General features: G+C 39.5%; 1 protein-coding gene across 1 annotated transcript; it reads left to right on the plus strand.

Moving 5' to 3' along the window:
- The first annotated feature begins 1,206 nt into the window (after positions 1-1,206).
- LOC127452781 (28S ribosomal protein S29, mitochondrial-like) lies at positions 1,207-11,145 on the plus strand. The gene is made up of 10 exons (XM_051718489.1): positions 1,207-1,354; positions 1,728-1,769; positions 1,880-2,005; positions 3,230-3,331; positions 5,814-5,908; positions 6,022-6,124; positions 6,786-6,894; positions 7,031-7,123; positions 7,215-7,345; positions 10,188-11,145. Exons 5-10 carry the CDS (start codon positions 5,850-5,852, stop codon positions 10,197-10,199), a joined length of 507 nt encoding a protein of 168 aa, XP_051574449.1. The 5' UTR covers positions 1,207-1,354; positions 1,728-1,769; positions 1,880-2,005; positions 3,230-3,331; positions 5,814-5,849; the 3' UTR covers positions 10,200-11,145.
- Positions 11,146-11,647: the final 502 nt, after the last annotated feature.

Raw genomic sequence — 11,647 nt, forward strand, 5'->3', positions numbered from 1 at the left:
CCCAAATCATCACAGACTGTGGAAACTTAACACTGGACTTCAAGCAACTTGGGCTATGAGCTTCTCCACCCTTCCTCCAGACTCTAGGACCTTGGTTTCCAAATGAAATACAAAACTTGCTCTCATCTGAAAAGAGGACTTTGGACCACTGGGCAACAGTCCAGTTCTTCTTCTCCTTAGCCCAGGTAAGACGCCTCTGATGTTGTCTGTGGTTCAGGAGTGGCTTAACAAGAGGAATACGACAACTGTAGCCAAATTCCTTGACATGTCTGTGTGTGGTGGCTCTTGATGCCTTGACCCCAGCCTCAGTCCATTCCTTGTGAAGTTCACCCAAATTCTTGAATCGATTTTGCTTGACAATCATAAGGCTGCGGTTCTCTCGGTTGGTTGTGCATCTTTTTCTTCCACACTTTTTCCTTCCACTCAACTTTCTGTTAACATGCTTGGATACAGCACTCTGTGAACAGCCAGCTTCTTTGGCAATGAATGTTTGTGGCTTACCCTCCTTGTGAAGGGTGTCAATGATTGTCTTCTGGACAACTGTCAGATCAGCAGTCTTCCCCATGATTGTGTAGCCTAGTGAACCAAACTGAGAGACCATTTTGAAGGCTCAGGAAAACTTTGCAGGTGTTTTGAGTTGATTAGCTGATTGGCATGTCACCATATTCTAATTTTTTGAGATAGTGAATTGGTGGGTTTTTGTTAAATGTGAGCCAAAATCGTCACAATTAAAAGAACCAAAGACTTAAACTACTTCAGTCAGTGTGCATTGAATTTATTTAATACACGAGTTTCACAATTTGAGTTGAATTACTGAAATAAATGAACTTTTCCACGACATTCTAATTTATTGAGATGCACCTGTATATACACAGAAACTTAAATGTTTTACCTTTTTGATCTGTAAATGCATTATTGTTTAATCATGTAATTTGTTTCTGGATAAACCGACATTGTGCTAAAATGTAAAAAAGGATATAAGAGAGAGTTCACAGGTTTTTTGTATTAATAACTTCTTGTGTAGGATATTTGGGCGATGCCAAGTTTGGATGATATTCAGTAGAAACTGAAAGCATTTTATGTTTTAGAGTAAATAATGAATGGGTATATGAGGTATATTTTTAATATTGAGACTTAAATTACTGTTTTTGTGGTTGTAGTCAGTTTTTCATGGTGTTTATCCGTGGTGTTTTTCTATCCGCGTTTCTTTCTGGCTGTCTGCAACATTAACGTGCTGACGTAACTTCCGGGCTGTAAAAGCAAAATGGCGACCTCCACCTACCGTGGCCCGTGACAGCTCGACCTCTCATATCAACAAGCATTGCGTGGTTATCATTTTACATTTCAACCTCAAGTGAGTCTTTGTCTTTCTAAACATCGCGTGACTTTTTTTCTACTGGTAAGTAACTGTGATTAACCTGTTTTAATAATAATATAATTCATTACATTTATATAGCACTTTTCTAAGCTCTCAAAGCGCTTTACATAGCATAGGGGGAATCACCTCAACCTCCACCATTGTGCAGCATCCACCTGGATGATGCGACGGCAGCCATAGTGCGCCAGAACGCTCACCACACACCAGCTATTGGTGGAGAGTAGGGTGATGTAGCCAATTCAGGGATGGAGTTTATTAGCAGGCCATGATAGATAAGGGCCAATGGATCATACTTTGTCAACCTGATTACACCTCTCTGACCAAATGAACTGCTTTGCTTTTGTTTCAGAATATGAATCTGCACAAACTTTCCGTACGATTGCGTCCAACAGTAAGTGATCTTACTTGCTTCAGTGCACGGAAGCTTGTTATCACTAAAGTTCATTTAAATTGAACATTACAATACATGTCGCACATAAAAAGTTAAGATTGCATTACCAGGTGACACAGAAATTCAGGCACCTCCACATCAGTAGCAGCAGACAGCAGCTTGAGGCGGTTGCCATGGAGATGGCGTCAGCAGAGCCAAATCTGCTCTCAGTCTTCAGAACTTCAGAGCAAGATCCAGTATGTCCTGACAACCTCAAAGCTTACACTTATTGCCCACTGTAGATATTAATCAGGACTTTCAACCAATACCACATAGACCTTTCTTTGACATGATAGTGCTTAATTAGCTTGTGTACTGATGAATTGTGGTGCTTGCTAAGGCAATTTTAGAAAAAAAGTTTCTATTGAATTATGATTTGTCTACAAGAACTGTTTAGACAAAATCCTAAATGTTTGATCTGAGTTGCTAATTGCTGTTTAAATTGGCATTTTATGCCATATTTTCTGGTGAACTCCCCCTTTAAACTTCCTCCTTTAAAAGGATAGTTCACCCAAAAAATTGACTCTCCCTCTGGTGTTTATGACTTTCTTTCTTCACCAGAACACATTTGAAGAAAAATACAAAAATATCTCCACTCAGTAGGTCCTTAAAATGCAAGTGGATGGTGATCCGACTATTGAAGCTCCAAAAAGAACAGACAGTCAGCATAAACGTCATCCAGCGGTAACTCCAACGGTTAAATTAATGTCTTCTTAAACGATACAATCACTTTTGGTGTGAAAAAGGTCAATATTTAAGTGCTTTTTAACTATAAAGCATCATTCCGTTCAGCAGCGGTATGCGCATGTGACGTAATCGCATTGGCACATGAGACACGTAAGAACTGAGGCATGTAAGAGCAGCGCTGTTTACAACCGAGTAGGAGGAACGCTGTACAGAAGCTTCATTGGTTTTGGTTTAGATCTGTATTTGTATCTGTTTTTTTTACTTACAATGATGCGTTTGTGTGCTTTCAACCAAGAGAAGAACGTGAGATTACGTCCGTAATATGCCAACGTGAATACGTCACACAAGAGACCACGTGAACTCGGCACTTTCGTGAAGCTTACAGAAAGCAATGGTTTATAGTTAAAAAGTACTTAAATATTGATATTTTTCTCACCGAAGCCAATGTATCGCTTTAGAAGACATCAATTTAATCACTGAGTCATATGGATGAAGTTTATGCTGACTGTCTGTGATTTTTGGAGCTTCAAAAGAGAAATCTCCATTCACTTGCATTTTAAGAACCTACTGAGCTAAGATATTTTTCTTCAAATGTGTTCTGGTGAAGAAAGAAAGTCATACACACCTGGGATGTCATGAGGGTGAGTAAATGATGAGAGAATTTAAATTTTTGGGTGAACAATCCTTTTAAATTGTCTTCTTTCTCTCTCCTCACCAACACTCTTTTTCCTCAGGTGTGCCACTCAGAACAACACACTGGGTAGCTCTACACCCTCCCCCTGGCTCACATCCACACACTTTTTCCTCATGGTCTGCCTCCGCGTTTCCAGATGCAGGTAAAATAGTGCACAAAAATTAAGTATAAATTTAAAGACCCCATGAAATCAGAATTGAAGTTTTGAGGCTTTTATTCCATGTTTGTTAGCTTTGATGTCATCTATATGCAGTGCTGGGTAGTAACGGATTACATGTAATCTGGATTATGTAATCAGATTACAAACATCAAGTAGTTGCAATCTGACTGCAGTTACTTTTTATAGATTACATATTAAAAAGGTAACGGCAGTAAATTGTAAAAAAAAAAAAAAAAAAAAATGATCATCCTAATCATTCTCTTTTTTCAATCTGTTACATTTTTCATTCTAAATCAGCACACTGCTGATATACATTCGGCAAGTCTTCAAGTGTTTTCGGAAGTGAGGAGGAGGGGAGGGTTGTGTGTTTTGCACTTAGAACTGATACTCGCTACTAGCCAGCCAGGTGAAGATGGAGAGGTCTATCTCAGCATTTAACCTCTGGATCTATAGAGATAATTTAATTTTTAAGAAGACACGGGGCAAAAACATCACTGTGCAATGTAAACTCTGCCTTCCAAAAGTTAATATCCTGTCAACTGCAAAGGATTCTAAGTCAAATCTAAAGAAGCATTTGGATGTGTGTTTGCATGTTTTTTTTTAATTTAACATCGCAACTCTAATCAACTCAAATACATTTTTTTCAATTATTATTTGAATTATCACTCTCTGTGTAATATAACCATGTGTCGCAATGTCTTTGGAAGGGTTTTGTCCATCAAACGCATGAAAATGCACAAATACACGTCATTTTATATTCAATTGGATTGGCACCATAAAATTACTTTTAGTTTCTTAAATTGCTTTTGTAGTCGGCTTCAAAAATGTATATGAATGCACTTTTGGTGTCGTTTTTGTGATGCTGATTCACAAATATAACTGGTCTGACTTCTTACCACACATGGATGGTCTTTGTAAAATCGCGAAATTGCATGACCACATTTGTGTTAACGTGCCCCAGGAACCTGTCCATAATTTTAGAAACTCCAATAAGAAATGCCTGTTAAACTCAACCATATTTGAGTCTGTCATTGATGGAGGACCTAGACCTCTATCAGCATCATGGGGGAAAATATGAAAACTTAATAGTTTTACATTTGCAATCATTTATCTGAATTTGTGGACATTAGCACCACTCAAATGATTAAACCATGCAGATTTGGTTGAAAGTAATCTGATTAGATTACCCCCAAAAAAAATGTAATCTATGAGATTATGTTACTGATTGCATTTGTTGTCATGTAATTTGTAATCAGTATCTGACTGCAATTCACAAGTAATCCACCCAGCACTGTCTACACGCTAGTGCATTGCTTAAAGTTGTCAAAATTTACTTTTAGCAGATAAAGGCCTATATGCATTTAAAATATACTGTCTTCCTTTGGACAAATGGACCTAAAATTTGATTTGGTTTAACCAATCAATCGGTGCTGATAGCTGGTTCTTGGAACTATTGGTTATCGGCAAAAATTGTTGCAGGTTTTTTTTTTTTTTTTTTTTCTCCATGTTCCTCTGTGGACAAAACCCTTCATCTGGTCAATATGTAGGATACAAAAAGCTTAATTTCTTGAAAATTTACCTTTAGAGCATTGGAAAGGAGCCAAAACACTGTCATCATTGCAAACCTATTCACTATTAGTAATGCAAAATTTTATAAAAAAGACATGTGACAACTGACGAATTGAAGAAGCGATCACTGATGATCTACTGTTGATCAGCTATTTATGATTATGTTTTATGTTGTTTTATTGTATGATTTATGTTGATGAATCACTGCTTATACAGTGTTCATTAGCCCATATGAAAATGTATTACTTTATAGTGATTCTTTTGTAATACATTGTAGATGATTGTAAAAGTTCATGTTTTATTTCCCTTGTGTGTTTGTGTGAGCTGAAAGCACAGACATAAAAAAAAAAAGAGTCCCTGGTATACTTCAGGCTTGTGTATTAGGACTGGGCGATATGCAATAAATATGTTCACCCTGCCCCCACTGCTGAGGGTGTATGTAATATTTTTGCTTTATTGATTTTGCTTTCAAAATTCAATTCATTTATTGAAACATGAAAAACTTCATCCAGACATATTTCTAAATTCAAATTGCACTTTAAACAAAACAAAAAAGCAAAATATCAAAGTGGTCAAAAAATTAGTATTTTACCACTTCTCAATTGCCATCACACAAGCATCCATCTACAACAACAGGTGGAAAATTACTTATACAAATTAAGATCTAAAGAAAATTATAAATGTAAACATAATAATAATGATAATTGAAGTATAAATTAGGTGTTTTTGTATTATTTTATTATTTGTGAACCTACAGAGTTGCATTCGCAATGCATGTTAAGCTTAAACTGTTCTGTGGAAATAAAGCAATACGAACTCCGAGCACCTTCTGAGGATGTCTTCGGTCATTTGCAGCATTCTCATAGACGACACTATTCTTGCAAACTGTTTTCAGATAACTGAAATAGAGAAGAAAGAGTGAGAACTCTACATGCACGTGTTCCACAAGACACTCTTGCACTTCATGCTTCTGAACAAACAGCGAATCAGGCACGCCCATCGACAGCTTCTCTGTCATCTGATCTTAAAAATATAATAAAGTGTGTTTCTTCAAGCCCATGTCTTTGTGTTTAACAGCATTTCTTGTCATGTTTCACTCCAAGATGTCTTGCAGGTCGCCCACCACAGTGGCGGACAGACGAGCAAAATTACCTGCCTCCGTGCATGAATAGACAACCCGCATTTGGCAGGTCGCGACTCGAGCAGGTGCTAATTTCATACTCTGGGCTACTATTTAAAATTTTTGCCGATTTCCCAGCTCCATGGTTTTGTCATTTCCCGATTATTGTTGAACATCGTCTGTCAATGAGTGTTGAAATCGGCATCGGGGTATTTGTCAGATATCATTGTTTTCCAGTTACATCGCCCAGCCCTATTATGAATAATTAAAAATCCTGCGTTATGCACCAAATCTTTTGGGGTTTTGGTTGAACAACAAACACATATCTGGGATTTTACTCATTTTGGACTCTTGCTGCTTCTATGTCTGTGCCCGTCACAGTAAGTACTAAGAAATTTTTTTAACATTCAGAAAATCTATTTTAAAAACTGACAATTAATCAGTTATCGGCCGTTTCCACCACCTTAGTTATCAGTAACTAAGTTATCAAACAATCGGCAAAATCTACCATGGGTTGACCTCTTCCAAAAATATTAATGACTTATTCTGCAGTCATTACATATCCAGAATGAGAATGTCCCTCCTCGTAATACCACCTGCCACTGACAATGGCTGTAATGTAAACAAAAGGCTATTGGCGTTGATTCATTTGATATGGGTTCTTAAATAAAGCCCAAGTAAAAATTCAATGACTTTTGTGTTTGATGTTGCTTGGGGAAATAAGGTTTGCATGTGCTCTTGTTTCAGGTAAAGACCTTTAACGAAAGCTGTGTGATGGTGAGACAGCCTTCGCTTGAGCTCATCTCTTACCTTAAGAGAGCTGATTATAGCAAACCTGCCTTGTGTTACATACTTTGTATCCTCACACTTGCACAAACACATTATCCCTAGATCCAGTGAGCTGTTTTCCTTTGCCCACTGGCATCATCTTAACCATAGCATTCAGACATTAGTGAATGCATGCCAGTATTGCCCTTGACATTGTGCATTAGATGGACTGAATGGCACTGGAAAGACCATGTCTTTGTGTCACACCTTGCATTACTGCTATACTCAGGGCAGGCTGAACCTGCACATACCTGATGGTGAGTTCTGCAGAACCTCATTTAAACAAAACATAACACAAATGTAGTTTTGAGTCTGGTGAAGTTTCTCTCTCTTCTTTCCACTCTGTAGCTCATCTGTGGGTAAAGAACTGTAAAGAGCTGCTACCCTCTTCTTCCCGACCCTCACGCTTCGACCAGCCAATCCAGGCATCTCAGTGGCTGAAGAATTTCAAAGTCACCAATGAATGCTTTTTAACCAAGGTACAACTAGATATGTTTATTGTAAGGCTGCCCACAGATGGAAATGTATATTTAACTAACACCCTAACAACAATACCAGGGGTAACAAACCTTATGGTATCAAGTTAAATTTCTAGTGTGACTGTGACGATAATAAATAACATATCTATTATTTATTTATGTGTGTATATACGTTTTGTTTAAATGAACTTCTTTGTGCATGACATGAGTCATTTTTCCAACAATTGTTAACGGACAGATTGTTTCACTTTTAATTGACTATATCCAATTAAAAGTGAGTGGTGGTGGTGTAGTGGACTAAAGCACTGACCTGGTAAGCGGAAGGTTGTTGGTTCAAACCCCACAGCCACCACCATTGTGTCCTTGAGCAAGGCACTTAACTCCAGGTTGCTTCAGGGGGATTGTCCCTGTAATCAGGGCACTGTAAATTGCTTTGGATAAAAGCGTCTGCCAAATGCATAAATGTAAATGTAAATGACTTTATCACAATTCCAGTGGGTCAGAAGTTTACATATAGTAAAGGCATACTCACACTAGGCCCGGTTGCCTTGTACTGTGCCCAAGCATGATTGTCCCCACTCCCCTGCTGGCCTGCACTCACATTGCACTTAACGTTCCGGGCCTGAGCACGCTTACGCCATTACGATGCAACTTTTTGTTTTGAAGAAAACAGGAAGAAAAGCGCTCTTGCACAGCACAATGGAGTCCATCATTGTAACGCTACTTACTTTGTGGCTTATTTTGAGTCGATTGGGGCACGGTGACACACGGCCCTCTCACATGCCTAATTGTCGACAACATCGTACCACTGGAATTTATCCTTTTCGTCTGACGAGCTGCCAGATTTACCTTCAGATACTGAACCCGCAGTTCTTTCATCTTGTCACGTCATTGCTCAGTGGTTCTTTGGTATCCACGAGCACGAAGATAGTCGCAAATTTTATCAAATATCTTGTAGTTCTTATGTGTTCTTGTGTGTTGTATCCAGTTGTTCCTGTATACTCTCGTCTGCCCAAATTTCCAGTAAACACTGCACCTATGCTGTAGACCAAAGTGATCCCTTTGCCCAGTTGCATCATTGACGTCATGTTTCGAGTTCCATGCTCGGTCACGGTTAGCGATCACGCTAGATGCGTACCGTGCCTGAGCCAACTGAACTGTGCCCGAGCCCACCGCTTCAAGCGGACCAAGGCACAGTTCAGCATACCGTGCCCGGGCACGGTATGGAGTGATCACACTAGTCAAACAAACTGGACTTTGGGGGTCAAACGTGCTCAGGCACGGTACAGATTGCCTAGTGTGAGTACACCCTAAGTTAACTGTGCCCTTAAGCAGCTTGGAAAATTCCAGAAAATGATGTCAATCCTTTAGGCAATTAGACAATTAGATTCTGATAGGCTAATTGGAGTCAACTGGAGGTGTACCTGTGGATGTATTTTAAGGCCTACCTTCAAACTCTGTGCATCTTTGCTTGACATCATGGGAAAATCAAAAGAAATCAGCCAAACCTCAGAAAACAATTTTTTGGACCTCAACAAATCTGGTTCATCCTTGGGAGCAATTTCCAAATGCCTGAAGGTACCACGTTCATCTGTACAACAATAGTACAAAAGTATAAACAACATGGGACCACGCAGCCATCATACCGCTCAGGAAGGAGACACATTCTGTCTCCTAGAGATGAACGTAGTTTGGTGCGAAAAGTGCAAATAAATCCCATAACAACAGCAAAGGACCTTATGAAGATGCTGGAGGAAACAGGTAGACAGGTATCTATATCCACAGTATAACGAGTCCTATATCAACATAACCTGGAAGGCTGCTTAGCAAGGAAGAAGTCACTGCTCCAAAACTGCCATAAAAAAGCCAGACTACAGTTTGCAAGTGCACATGGGAACAAAGATTGTACTTTTTGGAGAGATGTCCTCTGGTCTGATGAAACAAAAATGTAACTCTTTGGCCATAATGACCATCGTTATGTTTGGAGGAAAAAGGGTAAGGCTTGCAAGCCGAAGAACACCATCCCAACCATGAAGCATGGGGGTGGCAGCATAGTGTTGTGGGGGTGCTTTGCTGCAGGAGGGACTGGTGCACTTCACAAAATAGATGGCATCATGAAGAAGGAAAGTTATGTGGATATATTGAAGCAACATCTCAAGACATCAGCCATGAAGTTAAAGCTCAGTTGCAAATGGGTCTTCCAAATGGACAATGACCCCAAGCATACCTCCAAAATTGTGGCAAAATAGCTTAAGGACAACAAAGTCAAAGTATTGGAGTGGCTATCACAAAGCCCTGACCTCAGTCTGATAGAAAATTTGTGGGCAGAACTGATAAAGCGTGTGCGAGCAAAGAGGCCTACAAACCTGACAAAATTCCAGCAACTTATTGTGAGAAGGCTACCAAAAACATTTGACCTAAGGTAAACAATTTAAAGGCAATGTTACCAAATACTAACAAAGTGTATGTAAACTTCTGACCCACTGGTAATGTGATGAAAGAAGTAAAGCTGAAATAAATAATTCTCTCTACAATTATTCTGATATTTCACATTCTTAAAATAAAGTAGTGATCCTAATTGACCTAAGACAGGGAATGTTTTCTACTATTAAATGTCAGGAATTGTGAATAACTGAGTTTAATTGTATTTGGCTAAGGTGTATGTAAACTTCTGACTTAACTGTGTGTGTGTGTGTGTGTATATATATATATATATATATATATATATATATATATATATATATATATATATATATACACACACACTATATTGCCAAAAGTATTCGCTCATCTGCCTTTAGACGCATATGAACTTAAGTGACATCCCATTCTTAATCCATAGGGTTTAATATGACGTCGGCCCACCCTTTGCAGCTATAACAGCTTCAACTCTTCTGGGAAGGCTTTCCACAAGGTTTAGGAGTGTGTTTATGGGAATTTTTGACCATTCTTCCAGAAGCGCGTTTGTGAGGTCAGACACTGATGTTGGACGAGAAGGCCTGGCTCGCAGTTTTCGCTCTAATTCATCCCAAAGGTGCTCTATCGGGTTGAGGTCAGGACTCTGTGCAGGCCAGTCAAGTTTTTCCACACCAAACTCGCTCATCCATGTCTTTATGGACCTTGCTTTGTGCACTGGTGCGCAGTCATGTTGGAACAGGAAGGGGCCATCCCCAAACTGTTCCCACAAAGTTGGGAGCATGGAATTGTCCAAAATCTCTTGGTATGCTGAAGCATTCAGAGTTCCTTTCACTGGAACTAAGGGGCCAAGCCCAGCTCCTGAAAAACAACCCCACACCATAATCCCCCCTCCACCAAACTTCACAGTTGGCACAATGCAGTCAGACAAGTACCGTTCTCCTGGCAACCACCAAACCCAGACTCGTCCATCAGATTGCCAGATGGAGAAGCGTGATTCGTCACTCCAGAGAACGTGTCTCCACTGCTCTAGAGTCCAGTGGCGGCATGCTTTACACCACTGCATCCGACGCTTTGCATTGCACTTGGTGATGTATGGCTTGGATGCAGCTACTCGGCCATGGCAACCCATTCCATGAAGCTCTCTACGCACTGTTCTTGAGCTAATCTGAAGGCCACATGAACTTTGGAGGTCTGTAGTGATTGACTCTGCAGAAAGTTAGCGACCTCTGCACACTATGCACCTCAGCATCCACTGACCCCGCTCTGTCATTTTACGTGGCCTGAGTTGCTGTCATTCCCAATCGCTTCCACTTTGTTATAATACCACTGACAGTTGACAGTGGAATATTTAGTAGCGAGGAAATTTCACGACTGGACTTGTTGCACAGGTGGCATCCTATCACAGTACCACGCTGGAATTCACTGAGCTCCTGAGAGCGGCCCATTCTTTCACAAATGTTTGTAGAAGCAGTCTGCATGCCTAGGTGCTTCATTTTATACACCTGTGGCCATGGAAGTGATTGGAACACCTGAATTCAATTATTTGGATGGGTGAGCAAATACTTTTGGCAATATAATGTGTGTGTATATATATATATATATATATATATATATATATAAAATTATTAATTTTTTTTGTCAAATATTTAGCAAATTTGTTTGTTCTGATAAGTGAACTTCACTGTGGCAGATAAAGACAATGCAGCATTATGTGTGGACGAAGAGAGAAAGTACTGAGGAGGGACGGCCTTTAGGGGAGCTCGTTGATCAGGTGAGTTTTATTCTTAACCATGTTCAAATTCCACATAACTCAAATTACTTGTATCTTACATTTCTTGCTGTCCATTTTTCTGTTGTTTTATTGTTATATCTGCATTGGTTGTT

This window comes from Myxocyprinus asiaticus, chromosome 15, assembly GCF_019703515.2.
Source record: "Myxocyprinus asiaticus isolate MX2 ecotype Aquarium Trade chromosome 15, UBuf_Myxa_2, whole genome shotgun sequence".
Classification (NCBI taxonomy): domain Eukaryota; kingdom Metazoa; phylum Chordata; class Actinopteri; order Cypriniformes; family Catostomidae; genus Myxocyprinus; species Myxocyprinus asiaticus.

Excerpts from the sequence above, each read along its gene's own strand:
- LOC127452781 (XM_051718489.1), top strand. The coding sequence starts at position 5,850 with ATGCACGTGTTCCACAAGACACTCTTGCACTTCATGCTTCTGAACAAA. Across the intron at positions 5,909-6,021 it reads CTGAACAAACAGCGAATCAG|ATGTCTTGCAGGTCGCCCAC; the intron begins GCACGCCCATCG and ends TTTCACTCCAAG. Across the intron at positions 6,125-6,785 it reads GCAGGTCGCGACTCGAGCAG|GTAAAGACCTTTAACGAAAG; the intron begins GTGCTAATTTCA and ends CTCTTGTTTCAG.